Raw genomic sequence first — 21041 nt, 5'->3', positions numbered from 1 at the left:
TCCGAGTAACGCCTAAAACAAAGTGATTGGCCAGGGACAGAGGCGCTTGGAGTGAATGCCGGAATGGTGACGACCAGGGATTAACCCCGGGTCGTCCCCCTTGGTGTGAAAGGGGTAGCCCAGCTTCAACCTGTGCTCGGTGTCCCTGGTCCGAGCCTGGTTGAAGCCAGGATTTTATATCTGAAAGTGGTTTATTTAAGTGGAGATGTTGCCCATAGCAACCAGTCACATTTTACTTATCATTTATATAGAACCTTTAAGAAGATAATAGCTAGAATCTGATTGGTTGCTATGGGCAACATCTCCACTTCTATAAACCCGCACTTTAGTAAATATACCCCTAATAGTGTATGGCTGGCAGACCCACCAACGTGACCCCTTCCATCAGGTACAAAATGCTCTGCTCCTGGACTTCCCACTTAATTTATGATTGCAGACAAACACCTTTCTCATCAATTACCTTCAACACAGATGACGGTAACCATAAAGTAAGAGGGTAGTCCATGAGCAGAGCATTTTGTATGAGATGGAAGGGGTCATGTTGGAGTGTCTGGGATGGAACTTCTAAGAAATATTTTTGAAAATGAAAAAAACCTATAAATGGGACGACTATTTTTTGTAACAGACTCGTTTTGAACTGTCGCTATCTGTGTCCTAGATGCATATAACTTGCAGATAGGAATAACTGCTGACCATCGTGGGTTTTACAGATCTGCAGAAGTAGATTTCTGGTGTGTGATTAATGTCACTATTATGTTATAGTTTTCCATTCTGATTACATTTTTTTTGTTGGAACGTGTAATAGATGAATCTCTACTATATTTCTTAACTAGGTTATGATCAATAACTTTCTAAACAGATATTGAGGGATTTTTCATATGCAGTTGTTATTACCAGAAAAAAACGGTTTCTATTTTTTTAAATTATTTTTTAAACAACATTTAACGAAAGAGAATATCAGGCTTTGAAATAAAGTGTGTCTTATCCTATTAGCACAATATAGGGATGTAATAGATGAGTCTCCAGCCCAGACACCAATAATAACCCTTTTACACTGGCAAAATAACTTGGGTTATTGCCGTGTCAACCCAAGTCGTGGCTCGGTGTAAGATGGTCCCCGAAAAATAACCCGGGTCCAGTGACCTGGTAATCCAACCCGGGTAGCAAGCAGGGTTGGACCCGGGTAGAGCCTGGGTTACAGGGCAGTGTAAATGGGTGACCCGGGTCTCGTTCACAGCATAGGAACAGCCGGCTATATATATATTAGTCCACATTATGCCCAGCACTCCTGGATTGTAAATCAATAGTGCTATAGTGCCTTACTAGGGTGATGGCACACCCAAATATATCATGCAAGTAAGGCGCCATTCTCCAGACTTTGTTAGTGTCAATAAAAGTCCTTTATTCCAATGATGGGGATCAGCGACAAACAGTACAAATAACACACATAGAAAGCACTTTATATACCCTCCGACATACATTAAGGAATGTCAAATGATCTAATCATGAATCTCACCTGTGTGATGCCACCAGGCATCGGCATCGCTCCATGCGCTGAAGGTTAGGTCTAGACTATACAGGGCTGATGGCCCTGTGATGTCACACCCACGTGACTTGGCCTGAAAGGGGGAGGTGCGGGAATAGTAACGGGGGACTCGATGCACTCACCACAGATATTTATTCCCCCTCTATGCCCTAGTGGATGGTAACGCAGGAGCTGTCCAGCCCTCCTGCAGCGGTCACGTGATGTCTACGTCACAAAGGTCCTTTCTCCAACTTGGAAATAGCAGCAACCATGCGCTGAAACCTGTCCGTCGCGGGCGTGATGACGACATCTAGCAGCGCCACACAGGTGATAGGACAATGGGTATCCCAGGTCTGGTTGCTAGGAAACCATTAAAACAGAGGTTAGAAACTACTTTGATCAGTGTCCATAATAATAGCCAGCAATGAGTGCTGGGAAGGATCATTATGAGACTAGTCCTGATGTTTACACTTACCGCGCTGTGAAACATTATTGCACTATTTTTGGCAACATTGTAAAAGGCGGCTAATGAATGATACTAAATGGATACTATATAATTTTTCTAAAATATCTGAATACTGTGCTGATCACACAAAAATTATATATGTATGATCCAGGGCTAGGTGCTGATGTGAGTGGTGTACTTAAGAGCACAAATGCAAACATTATAAGTTAGAAGCAAATATATACGCTGTGAAAAAAAAAATTATATAAACACCATCATATAATGATCACTCTATAAATACAAGGAGTGAATAACTAGTGGTATAAAATTGATCATAAGTAGTGCTGTGAATTGAACATTAACACTATGAACCCCGGATATTTATAAAGGGAAAACCTTTATACAAAGGAGTGATAGCCCAGACATTGGACTGGGACAATAAGAACATAGTGGAATATAAATTGTTAAACTGATTTTGTTGGGCAAACAATCATATCAAATTAGTATTACTATTGCTCTATATTGTACCAATCCATCCCCAGTTTATGCCAACCTGCACATATTTATATGGTCATTAATATACAAACCAATATATGATATCAATAGTACATATTATCTATAGAAACTGACCTGACTAAAGAACCTTTTATGAGGTTAATTATATAGCGGCAGTATATAATTGTATATCATATTTGGAATCATATACACACCACTGAGGTGATAATAGTAACAACATTGGAGTTTTGAGAATATCGTGAGCACAGCCGTGAAGGGGGGGGAGTGGTTTTTCGGGACTCGTGAGCACACCCACGGGGGAAGGTGTAGAATGAGGAGCGGGGGATTGGGAGTACTGCCGCGAGCGGGGGAGGTCGGGACTCTGGAGCACAACCACGGAGGGGGGGAGTCAGGACTCATGAGTACAGCCGCAGGGGGAGGGAGTAGGGCCAGGAGCGGTTGGGGAGTATGGCTGCGGGTGGAGGGGGGGGGAGCTGCAGCCAATACTTGTCACCGGCATTAGCTTATTAGTGCACAGGGAGCTGCAAGGGAGGTCTGACACAGTGGCGTAACTAGGGCAGGGCGAGCGGGGTGCGTGCCCTGGGCACCTTTGGAACGGTGGCGCGGGGGAGTGCCACCAGCCACGGTACCGGCCCGCCCGCCGTAGTTAGCCAGTGTAGCGCTGACCGCAATGAGTGCGGTCAGCGCTACACATTTACACAGGACCGGCGCTAGGCTTCCAGCGCCGGTCCTGTGCTGCACACCTGAGCCCATTCCCTCCCCCTGAGCACTTGCCCGATAGCACCAGGAGGCGGGCTCAGGCTGTACATAACACGCATCGCCGCCAGCGCTGGCGGCGATGCGTGTGTTAAACAGCAGCCAATGAGAGTCAGATAGACTCTCATTGACTGCTGCAGCACCCACTGCAAGAGCCGGACTTCTGTCCGGCTCCTGCAGTGGGTAATGGGACAGACGTCATGACGTCTGTCCCATAATGCTGAGCGCGCCAGCCCGGGAGGACTGGCGGGCGGGAGCGGCGTCGCAGACCAGAGCAGCAGCAGCATGGATTCAGGTAAGTATATTTTATATATTTTTTTTTAACCTATCTGCACAACGGGGGAGGGGGGGTGGCTACTACTGGGGGGACCTCTACTGGGGGTGGGGGCACAACGGGGGAGGGTTGGCTACTACTGGGGGCTACTACTGGGGGCACTTAATTGGGAGGACTTCTACTGGGGTGGGGGCTACTACTGGGGGCACTTAATTGGGAGGGGGAACCTCTACTGGGGACTACTACTTGGGGGGGAACTACCACTGGGGGCATTATAAAAGGGGCCTACTACTAGAGGCACTGCCCTCGGGGGACCACTACAGGGGGCAATAATAGGAAGGGCCACTACAGGGGGCACTGGATAGGGGGATCACTACTGGGTGCCTGCTTAAGGGGACCACTACTGGGAAAACTGCATGGGGGGGACTACTGCTGGGGGCACTATATAAAGGGCACTGCATAGGGCGGGGGGGACTACTACTGGGGGCACCATATAATGGGCACTGCATAAGGGGATACCGCTACTGGGCGCACTGCATTGTGAGGACTGCTACTGGGGGCACTGCATAAGGGGGAACACTACATGGGGCACTGCATTTGGGGGGGCCATTACTGGAGGTATTGAGTAAGGGAAACTAATTGGGGGCTGTATAAGGGGGACCACTACTGGGGATACTGTATAAGGGGCACTACTATGGGCCTGCATAAGAGGGACCACAACTGCATACTGGGGGTACTGTATAAGGGGTACTACTGGGGGTAAGGTGCATATGGATAGGAATGTTCAGTGTGAAAATAAAGGAGTGTGTCATGTTGACACGCCCCATTTTTAAGTGACCACGCACATTTTTTGCCACGCGCACCTTCTGCGCGTGCACATCGGGGGGGGGTTCCCATTTCAAATTTGCCCTGGGCTCCAAATACCCTAGTTACGCCACTGGTCTGACACACTGTGGTGAGTAATTATTACTACTCAGAGGACCTGATTTCCAGACTATCCAAGGTGTTAATAATCCAGACAGGTACTGTAGCATCTGGAAATGTTACTTTTTTTAAACTTTTCACTTTACAAGCTGAACTCCCCTCATACCCACCTCCTCCTTACCTGCCCCTAATCATCACCCACCCCCAGTACACTCTATTGCCTACTAGCAAGCCTCCTCGCACATCTCCTTGCCTCCATCCAGTCATCTCCCACCCACCTTCTCACTGCCTAATGCCTGCTCTAGTCTCTCCTACCTACCCAACCGCCTCCTTACCTGCCTCCAGTCCACTCCCTTCTACCCACCCGCCTGCCTCCAATCCTCACCCACCTCCAGTCCTCTCCTGCCTACCAGCACGTCTCTGCATCTGTCCCCATCCACTCCTCTCCCACCTCCTCACCTGCCATTAGTCCTCTCCTGCATACTCGCCCACCTTTTCACCTGCCCCAGTCCACTCCCTTCTACCCACTCGTCTCCTCACCTGCATCTAGTCCTTGCCCACCTCCAGTCCTCTCCCAGCTACTAGCATGCATCCTCCCCTATCTCAGACTCTTCACCCACCTTCTGTTCTTTCTCACCTACGCACCCGCTTCCCCATCTGCCTCCACTCCATGCACACCTCTTCACCTGTGACTGTAATTTTGTCTGGACAAGTGCCCTCTGCAGCTGCTGCTGGTGCTGGTACAATGCAGTGTGGGCATTGCATAAGGGGCACTACTAATGTGGGCATTCTATAAGGGGTACTAGTACTGTGGGCATTGCATAGGGGCACTACTACTGCAGGCATTGATAGGGGACAATACTATTGTGGGCATAGCATGAAGGGTACTACTATTGTGTGCATTGTATAGGGGGTGCTACTACTGTGTGCATTGTATATGGGGCACTACTACTGTGGGCATTGCATAGGGGACAATACTACTGTGGGCATTGCATAAGGGGCACTACTATTGTGCACATTGTATAGGGGGCACTACTACTGGGGCACTACTATTGTGTAGCATAATGCGTATAACGGGTACTGCGACATGGTACACTACACTGATGAGTGGCCATCCCCCATTTTTCGACACGCGCATAAGTGCAACCTTAGTTTTTCCATACCCCCACTTCAAAATTCCCACTTCGACCATTGTGTATATATATATATATATATATATATATATATATCTCAAACATTGTGGTCATAGGTGCTAATGCAGGTTTTTTTAAATATATTCTTAAAATCCTCTTGGATTTAACATATAGTCTTGGTGTGAATCCAGACACCTGTAATCTGAAGCACCCACAAAAACATGTCTAACTAGCAGAGGTTGGCTTGGCATCCTGGTGAGAAACTGCCAACCCCAACAAGCAATGCCCGATGGAGGCTTATAGATCAAGCTGTGACTTGTAGTTTCCAGCAGGTGGCCAGAGGAGACAGGTTGCGAATCTCTGCTAATTATAGTGCCTGCAGCCCTGTGCCTTTATGTGGTCCCAAGTCTGACGATTTATACTTTATAGTAAAGGATACATTATATCATATATGTTTTCCGAATGACTGTGCCAGTAGTATGTACAATGTATGATTTGTTTTTTTTTGTTTTTTGCATGAGACATTTTTATCTTGTTTCACCCAGGTGGTAGGGTGAGAATCATAGATGGTGATGAGGTTCTTCCTCACTCCAGACCTTACATGGCTCTGATCAAACTTGAGAACGAAAAGTATGAAGAAATATGCGGAGGAAGTTTAATAAGAAGAAACTGGGTACTAACTGCAGCTCATTGTCAAATGTAAGTACATCGGGTGTCATCTAGATAAGTAGAGATTGTGATTCTGTACAGGAACTTATCTCCTTTTCCGCAAATGACTGAGCAACAGTTGTATATCGTGCTTTTGCCAATTACTTGACAGAAGAAGCTGTGTTTCAGGTCTGTCTCACTTTCATAATACATTCAATAAGGGTTATTTATGAAGAATGGAGAAGAGTAAATACCCCACTAGTGGTTAAAGTATATAAGCAGATTCTACAGCTGATGAAGGATGGATCTGGGAAAATGCTTAGAGCTACTAGATAGGCGCAATGGTACACCTTACTTTACGCAAGATCTGTGAAAACACAAAATCAAAGACCTGCAAGGTGGATAACTTCTCCCATTGAGGCCCAGCATAGAAGTATGGAGGGAGGGCAGTGATGGAGGTGACCACCATGGCCCCACCCACGCTGCTGCACAATGGTGTGAAATATGTCATCAAGGCCCTACCTGTCACAAGCCACCGCACTGCTAATGCTGCGCGAGCCGAACGCGGGGCCAGCGTTCGATGAGACTCCGCCTACCTCCTGTCTGTCATTCTGGGTCCGGATTTGGCTCCTAAGTCCATATCCTGCTGCTGTGAATACTGCTCCAATGCCGTTGATAGTGTTTACTCGTGTTTTCGGTTGTGCCAGTCTCCTGTTGTTCAGTCGAGTTCCAGAGTCCAGTTTGCCGTGTCTATCCTCTGCCATTTGCTCCATCCAGGCGGCATGGTCCGCATTGCAACTGCCGTGTGCTGCTTGTGTCATCTAGGCAGCACGGTGTGCATCTCTGCCCTCAGCAGCTGTGTCATCCCAGCGGTGCACTCACGTCCTGGGGTGCATGCCAGTGTCCGGGGGCTTGTGTCAACCCGGCGACATTGGCCGCATCTCAGCGTCCTGAGTATGCAACCCAGCGTACCAACGCCAGTGTCAACCCGGCGACATTGGCCACACCTCAGCATCCTGGGTGCGCAGTCCAGTGTACCTACGCCAGTGTCAACCCGGCGACATTGGTCGCACCTCAGCGTCCTAGGTGCACAATCCAGTGTACCAACACCAGTGTCAATCCGGCGACATTGGCCGCACCTCAGCGTCCAAAGTGTGCAATCCGGCGTACCAATACCAGTGTCAACCCGGCGACATTGGTCACATCTTAGCGTCATAGTGTGCACCCTAACCAGAGATTTTTCGGCCCTCAAGGCTGCCAAACATCCCAAAGGCTGCATCTCATCCTCGGCCCACAGGCTGCTACTTGCCAAGAGTTCAACCCGCAAGGTTGCTATAAGACTCAGGACCTCAATCAGAGTTGGTCGTTGCGGCCGCACGGTCGTACGCCACCGATGTTCGCTAAACTGCGCATGCGTAAAATTCTCAATGCGCGTGCGCAAACTAGCTGTTACGATCGGAAATATCTCTCTGCTTGAACTTGGCCAGGTCGTTAGTTTGAGTGACAGGATGAGACGTTTGTGGGTGGTAACAGGGGAAGGTGCTTGTGAACGGGGGAGTGGAGATCCGAACGCAGGCGTGCCTGACTATGCAAACGGCGTTTTATGGGAGTGCATAATTAACAAAGTAGTGTCATAGCACATGTGACATGGGAGGTTTTTACACTGACATGATCGTAGTGCTTAAGAAAGGGTATGGTCAACCTTAAGCTCTACGACCAGCTCCTATGGTTTCCGATGGTCTCGATTAATCCTTATATGCCCGGAGATGACGTGTAATGCGAACGAGAAGGGGGTGTTTTTTTAGTCTTACGGCCGCATCCTCCCCTTGCTCGTCCAGCTAACGATCCCATCTTAACGACACAACTTGCGAGTGCATCATTTGCATATCCGGCCTCTTTTACCTTACGACCGTGGGGCCGCAACTGCCGACTCTGAATGAGGTCCTCAATCCTGCCTGACTAACCCTCTGTTCCTAACACTACCCACCTCAAATGGAAAAGAAGCAGAATCCTGGAGGGGAGGGGGGTGACCTACTCTCCTGGGAGTCTGGGAGGGCTTCCAAAAATGTCAGAATCTACCGGACAATCCGGGAGAGTATGTAAATAAGTTTAGTACTGGTATGAGGACGAGTTGGGCCCCACCTCCGCTTTGCCCCGCTGCATTTGCATTTTGGACCTCCCTTCCAGGATCTCCCAAGCTGGTGGTCCAAAGGATAGTCAAGCATTGTTATAGTGCAGTATGAATTTAATGTAGTACTTATTATGCTGCGTTCCTGTGTTATAATTTGCAGTGGTGTAATGTATGGCTGTATTATTCTGTCCTAGACTATAGACTACATTGCTATGGGTTTTGTTTTAATACTGTATATCAAAGTAAATATATGGTTAGGGTATTATTTCATAATTGTAAGATTTCTTACTGCCCACTGTCAGCACAATACCTTCATTGTGTTATACTGTAGTAGGTGATTACCCGTAATAATTAATACAGCAATAAATATAATACATTTTCTTTTTAGAGTTTTTACATTTTGACTAGTAGATGCTGATTTTTGTTTTTAGTGATTCTTAGGGGGTCATTCAGACCCGGTCGTTAGCGCCGATGCGCTCGGACCGGGTCGATGGCCCCCCACAGAGCATGCACACGACGGCGCCGTCGTGCGCATGCGTGAGACCCGCTACGACCGTCAGCGCCGGTCGTAGCGGGTCTCGATCCAAAGGGGGCGAGCTGTCAATGTTTATTGACAGCTCGCCCCGTTTGGAAGGCGGGCCGGGGGGTGTCAGCCCAAACGGAGGCGTTCCCATGGGAACGCCTACCGTTTGGGGGCGGCCCCACTGACATCACGAGTGATGTCAGTGGAGAGCTGCCGGCTCAGACACAGCCAGAAGCTCTCCGGGGCTTACGACAAGGGAGACCCTACATTATGGTCTCGTCGTAAGCCCCGATGGTCGCGATGGTCTTGACCATCACAACCATCACCTTAGGCGGTCGTAAGGCTGCCTTACCACCGCAAAGGAGGACGTCTTGAAAATTCAAGTGGTCCTCCCCTCATTCAGACCGACCGCACGCTCTGTGCGACCGGCTCTGAATAAGGTCCTTAATGCTTGGCGACTTCTGGCATGTTAGCTTTTATTAGTTGAGTTTAAAAGTTCACTTGAGTTAAATGTACAAACCCGCTCTTTTTTTTTTTTTTTACTGCAGCATGATTAGTTTTGGTGAGCTCTAAGGGTGTAGTGCCTGGCTTGTTTTATATTATGCCTATTGGTGTTGTTATAGCACTGCTGGTTCTGGGGAATTGTGTGTATTCCTGTGTGTGGCTGGTTTAGAGTCCTTGTCCAGGGTAGCACTGCAGCAGGGCTCTGTTTAAACTGCCTGCTTTGGTGTCTGTTTTTAGTATTTTATTGTAATAAACCTATTATAAGGTTTGTTATTATAGGCGCTGTAGTGTACCGGGTGGTAAGATGACATGCACACTGGTGGTTAGAGGCGCTATAACCCCTTACATAAGTGGTGATGGCACAGGGTACTTTTGGTGCCCATAGGGCTATGTTTGACTCTCTGTCTGCTGGGGTCTTAGAGGGCACATACATTTATCTGAAACACCAGGGAGGAAAGACGCGGCAACATAGCGCGCATACCGAGTAGCACATGTCAGAGTTCAGGCCTCCTGCTGAGCCGCGACCGGGCCTAAAGACCACTGGCTCATGTTACTTTGCAGTGAATGAGTACAGGCAGCGCTGAGCGCACATAGGGACCAGCACATTGAGGCTGCAAATGCATCCTTCCACAAATTTGTGTCTGGGGCCTGGTGATTCTGTGCTTCGGCCCTTTGGTGTTAGTATATAAATAACAGAGCTCTGTAAATGTAATAATTTAATTTAGCAGCTACTGGGACAGTTAGGTATAGGGGTGCATATTGTACATACAGTTAGATAACTCCCAACTACTCCCTATATATGGAGCTTGAGTTTCTCAGTTTCAAATATAAAAGGTAGGGAGCAGGGGAGCTTCTAGAAAGGAGGGGCCCATGTGCAGTCATTTTCCAGTAGTTTTTAAAGCGCCAGACCACCGCGCCGATGTGGGACTCTGGAGAGGTAAGTAATACTATGGGTGCAGGGTGTGCGGTGTGGGGTACCCCTGGACCCGTGTGCCCTGCACACCCTGCACCCATTATAGATACGCCCCTGTTAGGGAGGTCCATGTGCGTCACCTCCCTCAGTGCAGTTCAACAAGACCTTCTACCTTTGGCACCATCTTCTGTGTGTATTCGGGAAGATGGTGCATGCGCAGTAGATAACAAAGGCACAGTGGGCCTGATTCCGACCCGCTCGCGAGCGCTGGACGCTCGCAAGCGGGTCGATCGTGCCGAAGTGCGCATGCGCACGACGGAGGGAGCTCCGTCGTGCGCATGCGCGAGACCCGGCGAGCGACGGGGAATCCGTCGCTCGGGGTCTCGCTACAAAGGGGGCGTGCTGTCGATGGTGAGTGACAGCACGCCCCCTTTGGTGGGCGTGCCGGGGGCGTGGCTGCCAGACGGAGGCGTTCCCATGGGAACACCCACCGTCTGAGTCCGGCCCCACTGACATCAGTAGTGATGTCAGTGGGAGTGATTTTGGCTCTGATAGAGCCAAAATCACTCCAGGGCTTGCGGCAGCGAGACCCTACCGCAGGGTCTCGTCGCAAGCCCGATGGTCGCGTTGGTCTTGACCATCGCGACCATCATCATGGACGCTCGCTATAGTTGTGGGTGGTAACCCACAGCTATGCGAGCTTCCAAGAGGCCGCTCCATTTTTAGGTAGGAGGGCACTGATTCAGAGAAAGCGCTCTGGTCAGAGCGTCCAGCTCTGAATCAGGCCCTGTCTTTGCTAATACCAGCACAGGCGCCATCTTTCTGAAGACATCACCCATAAGGTGGCCTCATTGGCAGATTGAATAGGTGAGGAACAACTGGAGGCACAGTGTGGGACCTGAAGTACAGGATCGCCCTTTACACCATACCTGCCTACCCTCCCGATTTGGCCGGGAGCCTCCCGAAAATTGGAAGGCAGGCAAGCCTCCCGGGGGCCGCCGACCCGTCCGCCCCCCACTGCGGTTACAATAGAAACCCCTGCGGTGGGGGGCCGGTGACGTGATTTGCGTTATCGTGGCCCCGGCTTTGCTTCACAATGTCGTTAATCTCAGCATTGTGAAGAGAGGGCGGGGCCATGATGATGCGATTGTGCGGTCATGTGCTATGCTCCGCCCCCAATACTGCATCATCGCCTCTTCCTGGCCTTGAGCCAATGGGGGTAGCACAGGCTGCACACCCTTGCAGAGAACTTTTTTTAGGACAGTTCTCAAAATCTGTATGTGAACATGTACCAATGTATGCAGAAACAGACAAATACAGTAGCCTCACCTGTATGTTTTGCACTTTGTTAAATTATCCTCTCTGTCTTTTAGGTTTCAAAGTACAGTAACTGTTATTCTGGGAGCTCATTCCAGCGAAGAAAATGAAGTGGGTAAACAAATGTTTGATGTCATCAGATCCATCAAACACCCACATTACAACAAATCAAATTTACATAATGACCTTCGGCTTCTCAAAGTAAGAACACATTACAACATGAGAACTAGCTGTGTGATTAGTCATTGCAGGGTAGATGTACTTGGAGAGAGATATAGTGGAGAGAGATAAAGTACCAACCAATCAGCTCTTAACTGTAATTTTTCAAACACAGTTTGTAAAGTGCCTGTAAAGTGTAATAGTGGATTATACCAGTCGAGGTCAAGGGCTGGAGAAAGTAGAATACAAATGTCACAAGCTCAGAACTGGAGAGAGGTCACTGGCAGAAGTTAAGGAACAGGCTTGTCAGACAGTCACAAATTCAGCATCACACCACATAGAGGGGCCTATTCATCTTCAGAGGTCGTATTGTTCTCGCTGCGAGGGATACTTAAGTATCCAATTCGCAGTGGGGAAAACGTGACACCGGAGCAATTCATCATTGCTCCGGTACGGGGACAGCTGCATTACCTTCTCCCCATCATCCCGGCTACGCATGCATGACCGCAGATCCCTCTTCGCATACCAGGAACTCCTTGCCATAGGAAGGAGCAGGGATCCAAGAACAAGCGATGTCTGAAGATGGCGCTTGTTCTCGGTAGAAAACTCTGAAAACTTCCAGTTTTCGGAGTTTGCGGAATATCAGGGGTTCTTTTCGCACCCATGATGATGAATGGCCCGGTAACTAAAATATGCGGAAACTAACTGGTGACTGGGTTCATACAACAAAACGGAGTTGTGAGACCAAGAGCGCCAATTAGCCACCCTATCTTCAGCACGCGACTAAAAAGGTTGTGTGGCCTGGGCATGATCTTGTGGCACAGGCACGCCTCCGTTTTATCATTCTGTGGGCAAGCCTAACTCTACCTGAGATGCCCGACTGCCCTCAGAGACTTTCCCCACATTGCTGACTCTTCCTCAGTTATTGGGAGCCAGGTGCTGCAAAATAACATCACAGTGCAGTGCCCGGCTCCAGGTCAATAAGGAGGATCCGGCATTGTGGTGTCACCCCCAAGGAGGTCCGCACCTCCCTAGTGACGCTACTGAAAGACTGCAAACTTTACCTCTCATTTTACAGCTGCTAAAATGCTTTCCAAAGCTCAGCCGGCATAAAAACGCCCACTGCTGCTTTCTCATATCCATCCCATCTCAGTCTTCTGTGTAAACATTGGTACCATCAACGCACATCAGCCAGTCACGCCCAAACTTTTCAATGGATTTCTCTATGCATGCGTAATCGCAGTTGAATCACAGCACATGCGCAGTGCAGCTTATACGCATGCATGATGGCAAATAATTGCTCAATCTGCATCCGTATTTGCCATTGGTACTGAATCAGGCCCCATATCCATAAGTTCTGGTTGTTTTGGAGATATAACTTGGCTCGTATACTGTTACATTCTTTTGGTCTAAATCAATTAGCGGCTCTGCAATGGTACATGTGCTGAGTGGTTGTGTCCTCACTTTGGCAGCTAAACAATTGCACATGTTCATAAAATAACAAAGAGGAAATAGGTCACCATCTCCAGGTTGCAGAACACTCACTCAGACTCTGCTCTTTTTTGCACATTCCCATTTGATATACCTACTTATAACACAGGTCTGCGAAATTTAAGGTATTGATAGCTTTTTTAATAATGCTTTTAGATTCTTAATTACACTCCTGTGAACATCAAGAAATAGTACCTTATATATTCGGATATAAGCCGAGTTTTTCAGCACATTTTTTGTGCTGAAAAAGCACCCCCTTGTCTTATACTCGAGTCATGCCCGCATGGTACGCAGCTGAGTAGCATACCATGCGGGCCGCGGTGCAGACTGTGTCTCTGTGACACAGCTGCACCGCGCGTGTAGCGCTGACCGGACGGAGTTCGGTCAGCACTACACACTGCCAAACACACAGCCGCCGGAGCCGGCAGCTGTGTGTTTGTTGTAATCAGCAGCCGATGGGAGTCTGTCAGACTCTCATTGGCTGCTGCTGCTCCCACTGCGGGAGCAATCTTCCGGCTCCCGCAGTGGGTAATGGGAGAGACGTCGTCATGATGACGTCTCTCCCATAATGCAAAGCGGCCGGAGGGGCCGGTAGCAGCGTCGGGACCAGGAGCGGGGTTTCAGGTAAGTGTTTTTTTTTTTTATTACATCTCTCTCTACTGGGGGGGCTACTACTGGGGGCAGTACCAGGGGGGGGATTACTACTGGGGGCACTACCAGGGGGGGTATTAATACTGGGGGCACTACCAGGGGGGGATATTGCTACTGGGGGCACTACCAGGGGGGGTATTACTACTGGGGGCACTACCAGGGGGGTATTACTACTGGGGACACTACCAGAGGGGGAATATTACTACTGGGGGCAGTACCAGGGGGGGATTACTACTGGGGCAGTATCAGGGGGGATTAATACTGGGGGCAGTACCAGGGGGGGATTACTACTGTGGACACTACCAGGGGGGGTATTACTACTGGGGGCACTACCAGAGGGGGAATATTACTACTGGGGGCAGTACCAGGGGGGGATTACTACTGGGGCAGTATCAGGGGGGATTAATACTGGGGGCAGTACCAGGGGGGGATTACTACTGTGGACACTACCAGGGGGGGTATTACTACTGGGGGCACTACCAGAGGGGGAATATTACTACTGGGGGCAGTACCAGGGGGGGATTACTACTGGGGCAGTATCAGGGGGGATTAATACTGGGGGCAGTACCAGGGGGGGATTACTACTGTGGACACTACCAGGGGGGTATTACTACTGGGGACACTACCAGAGGGGGAATATTACTACTGGGGGCAGTACCAGGGGGGGATTACTACTGGGGCAGTATCAGGGGGGATTAATACTGGGGGCAGTACCAGGGGGGGATTACTACTGTGGACACTACCAGGGGGGTATTACTACTGGGGACACTACCAGAGGGGGAATATTACTACTGGGGGCAGTACCAGGAGGGGATTACTACTGGGGCAGCATCAGGGGGGGATTACTACTGGGGGCACTACCGGGGGGGTATTAATACTGGGGGCACTACCAGGGGGGATATTGCTACTGGGGGCACTACCAGGGGGGGTATTACTACTGGGGGCACTACCAGGGGGGTATTACTACTGGGGACACTACCAGAGGGGGAATATTACTACTGGGGGCAGTACCAGGGGGGGATTACTACTGGGGCAGTATCAGGGGGGATTAATACTGGGGGCAGTACCAGGGGGGGATTACTACTGTGGACACTACCAGGGGGGGTATTACTACTGGGGGCACTACCAGAGGGGGAATATTACTACTGGGGGCAGTACCAGGGGGGGATTACTACTGGGGCAGTATCAGGGGGGATTAATACTGGGGGCAGTACCAGGGGGGGATTACTACTGTGGACACTACCAGGGGGGTATTACTACTGGGGACACTACCAGAGGGGGAATATTACTACTGGGGGCAGTACCAGGGGGGGATTACTACTGGGGCAGTATCAGGGGGGATTAATACTGGGGGCAGTACCAGGGGGGGATTACTACTGTGGACACTACCAGGGGGGTATTACTACTGGGGACACTACCAGAGGGGGAATATTACTACTGGGGGCAGTACCAGGAGGGGATTACTACTGGGGCAGCATCAGGGGGGGATTAATACTGGGGGCACTACCAGGGGGGGATATTGCTACTGGGGGCACTACCAGGGGGGGTATTACTACTGGGGGTACTACCAGGGGGGTATTACTACTGGGGGCAGTACCAGGGGAGGGATTACTACCAGTAGCTGCTGCATTTCCCACTCTAGGCTTATACTTGAGTCAATAAGTTTTCCCAGTTTTTTGTGGTAAAATTAGGTACCTCAGCTTATATTCGGGTCGACTTATACTCGAGTATATACGGTATATAAAAAAAATTACATCACATTTACCTATACATTACCTATATAATATATATATATATATTTATGTGTGTATATATATATATATATTATATTACCTATATATATATATATATACATACATTTTTAAGAAAAAAGTTTTATTGTTTTTGACATATTTATTGTGAAAATACAAAGAACTGTAGATGATATCACTGTGTTTTTGTCTTAATTACATAATAAAATAACAATACAATGAAACAATAATAGAAACACAACCTTAATTATCGAAAAAAATCATTAATATCTTGTTTTTTTGTCTTCAAACTTCATTTTGTCGCTTTTCGCTTATAAGCTTTTTCTGTGTCGTCTCTGTGTATCATCCAGCAGTAGCCAGCCATCATGCTGACTTCCCAATGACCCTGGTATCTTCTTTCTACAACTTTAACGTCTTGGTGGAACCGTCACCCTGTTTTTCACTGTAGTCTCCGAGATTATTCGGGAAATGCTCAATATGGGAATTCAAAAAATGTACATTTAAACTCATATTGCAGCCAAGGTTTCTGTGACTATTAAGCATTTCCCAGACAATTTCTTTGTAGTTTGGATCATTGACATTGCCTAAAAATTTTGAAATCACTTGTTTGAAAGAAGTCCATGCAGAAAGTTCCACAATATTCGTTAAACGCCTGAAGAGTTCATCTTTTCTTAACTATCTAGTGTCAGGGCTTGTAAAAATGCCTTCCTTCAGTTTAGCATCGGATAGATTAGGGAATTTACATCTGTTGTATTTGGTTCCACCTTCGCCAGCTCACCTTGTAGTTGTAGTTGTTGTGTGTGTGCAATGTTCCTTTAGACAGTATGGGGTTTAGGCCCTTTGTAAATTTCAGCTCCAGGCTCATGCGGGGGGAAGTTTTATGATGAGAACTGAATTGCAATGTTCTATACTACCGACTGAATTAATTTAAGACAATGTTTTATAATAAATGTAGGCAGAACACATTTATTACTTTAAAGAATATGAAAAAAATTACTTGGGAGACATTTTCGTGTTCAGAAGCCAAAAAATCTTTAAGAATCACATAAATTCGTTAAAAAGCTTTTTCATCGCAGACCTGAGTAATTTTGCCAAATTACCGTACCTCTACCCTGGATTGTTTCTTCTTCACTCCCAATATATTTGCCATTTTTATTTTCATCCTCACAAAATGGTAGGATTGCAAGTACAAATGCCAAACTATCAATAGGTCTAGTTTACTGAGATTGGATCTTGTTGCAAAACGTGATCTGAAACGCAGCAACCTATCAGCATGTAGAATGTATGTGTTTACTTCCAGTTTGGCAATGAAAAGAAGTGTGTGATTGGTTGTTATGTTTTAGTGCCCGATTTGCACCTAAGATGTTTTGTCAGTAAGTGAGACTGAGTGGGCCTTAGGGTCTTCATCCCCATTTTTTTTTTCTTCTATTATTGACTTTTATTACAATAATTTTGACTTGTAGTTTACTTATATTTTTTTATCCTTTGTGTTTCTGTATAGCTGCATCGTAGAGCAAAGCTAGGCATAGCTGTTCAGCTTATCTCTTTGCCGGAGACATTTGAGGACACGGAGAGAGGAACGGTTTGCAATACAGCTGGATGGGGGTTGACCAAAGATGGCCATAAATCAGACAATCTAATGGAAGTTAACGTCACAGTTATGGAGAGAGAGAAATGTCATAGATTATGGAGAGATAAGATTAACATAACGCAAAACATGACATGCACCAGTGTTGGGCCTGGAGGACAGGACACCTGTGACGTAAGTGTGATCTCGGTTTATCTGGTCAAAGTTGCTTCCTTCCACATAGAAGAGATCTCAAACTACAACCTATGAAGAGGGTAGAGTTTTGTTTTCTCCAGTGCTGAATCTAAATGAAATGCAGGGTACACATAGGAATTAGGAAGGAAGGCAGCGAGTGTGGTGGGGAAGTCTTATTGGATGGTCACCAAGAGCTCTGTACAATTAATCAATCACTCATTTATATAGCACATTTCATACAAAACATTGTAGCTCAACGTGCTTTAGAAGAATATTATCCGCAGTGTATACGAAATAACCCTCATAAAAAAACATAATACATCTAAAATAATTTTAAAGCAAGAGAAAAAAAGAGAAAGTCTTAAGATTTTTCTTAAAAATATAAACATTTTTAGATCCACTGGTAAACTATTCCATTGATCTGGCGCATAATAAGAAACAATAAGAGATATGGTAAGAACTTACCCTTGTTATCTCTATTTCTACGAAGTCCATAGGGTTCCACTGGATACCTTGGGGTATAGGCAATAGCTGAAGTCATCGTGCACCTCATAGATAATTTCTGCAGCTCCCAGGATGCACTGGGGTCCCTCTCCTATACCCCGCCCGCAGGCCAAGGCACCTTCACTTACGTAACAAGCCATAGGCCGGAGGAGGAGAAAAAAGAAAGAGAAGAAAGTCTGGAACACACAAGAATCACGTTCTCACTAGAAAGGAGATGGAAAACCGGTGACCAGAACACAACCCATCTGCAGCACAGGTGCGACAGGGTGGGAGTCCTGTGGAACCCTATGGACTTCATAGTAATAGAGATAACAAGGGTAAGTTCTTACCCTATCTCTTATTTTCTACTGCAGGGTCCATAGGGTATCCACAGGATACTTTGGGGATGCTTCGAAGCAGTCTCTTCAAGGGCGGGGATGCTCATGTGCAGGAAGGAGAATATGCTGACCAAAGGAAGCATCCTGAGAGGCGAAGGTATCAAAGGCGTTATACCGCACAAAGGTATGGACAGAAGACCATGTGGCTGCCTTGCAAAGCTGAACAGCCAAGGCACCACGGTGAGCTGCCCATGAAGGACCCACAGACCGAGTAGAATGAGCAGTAACAGAAGGTGGCACTGGAAGCCCTCATGAGTATCAGCCTCAGAAATAGCCATGCGAATCCACCTAGCCAAAGTTTGTTTATTGGCAGGCAAACCCTTCTTGTGAAAACCGTAGAGGACAAACAAAGAGTTTGACTTCCAAAGGGAATTGGTATGTTCCACGTAAATCTTGAGGACACGTACCACATCCAAGGAGGCCTCACCTGCTGAAAGGTCTGGGGAGTTAAAGGCCGGCACTATGATCTCTTCATTAATGTGGAAACTAGACACCACTTTAGAAAGGAAGCCAGGGCGAGTCCTAAGCACCGCCCTGTCCTGGTGAAATATCAGAAAAGGAGAGTGACAGAAGAGAGCCCCCAAATCTGACACCCTTCTGGCAGAAGCAATAGCCAGAAGAAAAACAGTCTTTGCTGTAAGCCATTTGAAGTCCACTGAGCCCAGGGGTTCAAATGGAGGTCCTTGGAGAGCTCTCAGGACCACAGCCAAATCCCAAGGAGCCACCAGAGGGACAAAGGGAGGCTGAATGCGAAGTACACCTTGCATAAAGGTGTGGATATCAGGAAGAAGAGCAATCCACCACTGAAACCACACTGACAGGGTAGAGACATGCACCTTCAATGAAGCAAGGCAGAGACCTTGATCTAAGCCTGCTTGTAGGAAAGCTACCACCCTGGATATTTGAAACACCCAGGGATCGTACCCTTTAGGGTGACACCATTCAAAGTAGGTATGCCACACCCTGTGGTAAATCCTGTCAGAAGCAGGTTTCTGAGCTCTGAGCATGGTGGTAACCACAGAGCTGGAAAAACCCTTGGATCTTAGGAGGGATGTCTCAAGAGCCATGCCATCAAAGACAGACAATCCAGTCTGGGTAAAGGCAAGGACTAGAGACAACAGGTCCGGACGTTGAGGCAACAGCAACGGAGTGTCGATGGAGAGACTCTGAAGATCTGAGTACTAGTGACGTCTGGGCTACGCTGGAGCCACCAGCAGGACAGTGCCTCCTTCTTGTTTGAACTTCCAAATAACTCAAGGAAGAAGAGAGAATGGTGGAAACAGGTATGCAAACTGGAACGTCCACTTGACTGACAGCGGGTCTACAAGGAGAGCCTCGGCGTCTCTTGTCCTGGACCCGTACACCGGCAGCTTGCGGTTGTGTCTGGAGAACATGAGGTCTATTTCGGGAAGGCCCCACCTGTCCACTAGGAGCTGAAACACAGCTTTGTGAAGAGACCATTCCCCGGGATGCACATCGTGATGGCTGAGGAAGTCCGCTTTCCAGTTGAGCACTCCTGGAATGAACACTGCTGAGATGGCTGGGAGATTCCCTTCCACCCATGTCAGAATGCAGGACACCTCTAACAGTGCCACCTGACTTCGAGTTCCTCCTTGGCGGTTTATGTAAGCCACCGTGGTGGCGTTGTCTGACTGGACTTGCACGGGTTTTCCATGGAGAATAAGTCTGGCTTGCTGTAGAGCCCTGAAGACTGCCCGAAGTTCCAATATGTTTATTGGAAGGGCGGATTCTTCTTTTGTCCACCTTCCCTGGAAGAAGTGTGGACCTGTCACTGCACCCCAACCTCGAAGACAGGCGTCCGTCGTCATAAGGACCCAGTCCGGGATCTAAAAGGGGCGCACCTTGGTGAGGTGACCCGCATGAAGCCAGCAAGTCAGAGACAGACGCACTTCCGGAAAGAGCACCATTGTTTGTGTTCTTATATGATGTGAAGATCCATCCCACCTGGAGATGATCAGGGTCTGTAGAGGCCGGGAATGAAACTGGGCATACTCCACCATGTCGAATGTTGACACCATGGAGCCCAGTAATTGCATTGCCGAGTGAATCGACACTCGGCGACTGTGCAGGCATCTGCGTACATGCATCTGCAAGGTGGATATCTTGTCCCTGGTCAGAAAGATCCTCTGCTATTGAGAATCCAACAGTGCCCCGAGATGGAGCATCCTCTGTGATGGAGTCAGGGAGGACTTCTTCCAGTTGATCAGCCACCCGTGATTCTGCAGCACCGAGATTGTCAGCTGTAGATGGTGGAGAAGCACCTCTGGAGACCTGGCTGGCAGCAGAAGGTCACCCAGGTAAGGCAACAGGCAGACCCCTTGCATCCACAAATGGGCCATTATAGCTTTGGTAAATACCTTTGGTGCCTTGGAAAGGCCAAATGGCAGGGCCTGAAACTGGAAGTGTAGCTGTAAAACAGCAAACCTGAGAAACCTCTGGTGAGCCAAAGCCATTGGAATATGCAGGTATGCATCTTGAATATCCAGAGATACCATGAAATCCCCAGGTTCCATGGCCAGTATAATAGACCACAGGGTTTCCATCTTGAAACAAGGTACTCAGAGAAATTTGTTCAGGGACTTGAGGTTGAGGATAGGCCAGTATGAACCATTTGGTTTCGGAACCAGAAAGAGGTTGGAATAATAGCCGGGTCCCCTCTGAGAAACTGGTACCAGAACTATGACTCCTGCCTGGAGCATAGAGCCTATAACTTTCT

The 21041-nt window shown here is 48.1% G+C and overlaps 1 protein-coding gene across 3 annotated transcripts in view; it reads left to right on the top strand.

Annotated features, from left to right (window-relative positions):
* The window catches only part of LOC148527155 (granzyme A-like), a 39049-nt gene that overhangs the window by 15256 nt on the left and 2752 nt on the right, over positions 1-21041 (top strand). For all 3 annotated transcript variants that reach the window (XM_088469482.1, XM_088469481.1, XM_088469480.1), the window contains exons 2-4: positions 6119-6272; positions 11666-11810; positions 17163-17423. In XM_088469482.1, coding sequence (XP_088325608.1) covers positions 6175-6272; positions 11666-11810; positions 17163-17423 — 504 coding nt within the window. In that variant the 5' untranslated portion in view covers positions 6119-6174. The remainder of the gene's footprint in view (positions 1-6118; positions 6273-11665; positions 11811-17162; positions 17424-21041) is intronic.

This window comes from Taudactylus pleione, unplaced genomic scaffold (assembly GCF_031769625.1).
Source record: "Taudactylus pleione unplaced genomic scaffold, aTauple2 ptg000092l, whole genome shotgun sequence".
NCBI classification, from domain to species: domain Eukaryota; kingdom Metazoa; phylum Chordata; class Amphibia; order Anura; family Myobatrachidae; genus Taudactylus; species Taudactylus pleione.
Note: the sequence above shows the minus strand (reverse complement) of the source record. Positions and strands in the feature narration are given on the sequence as shown.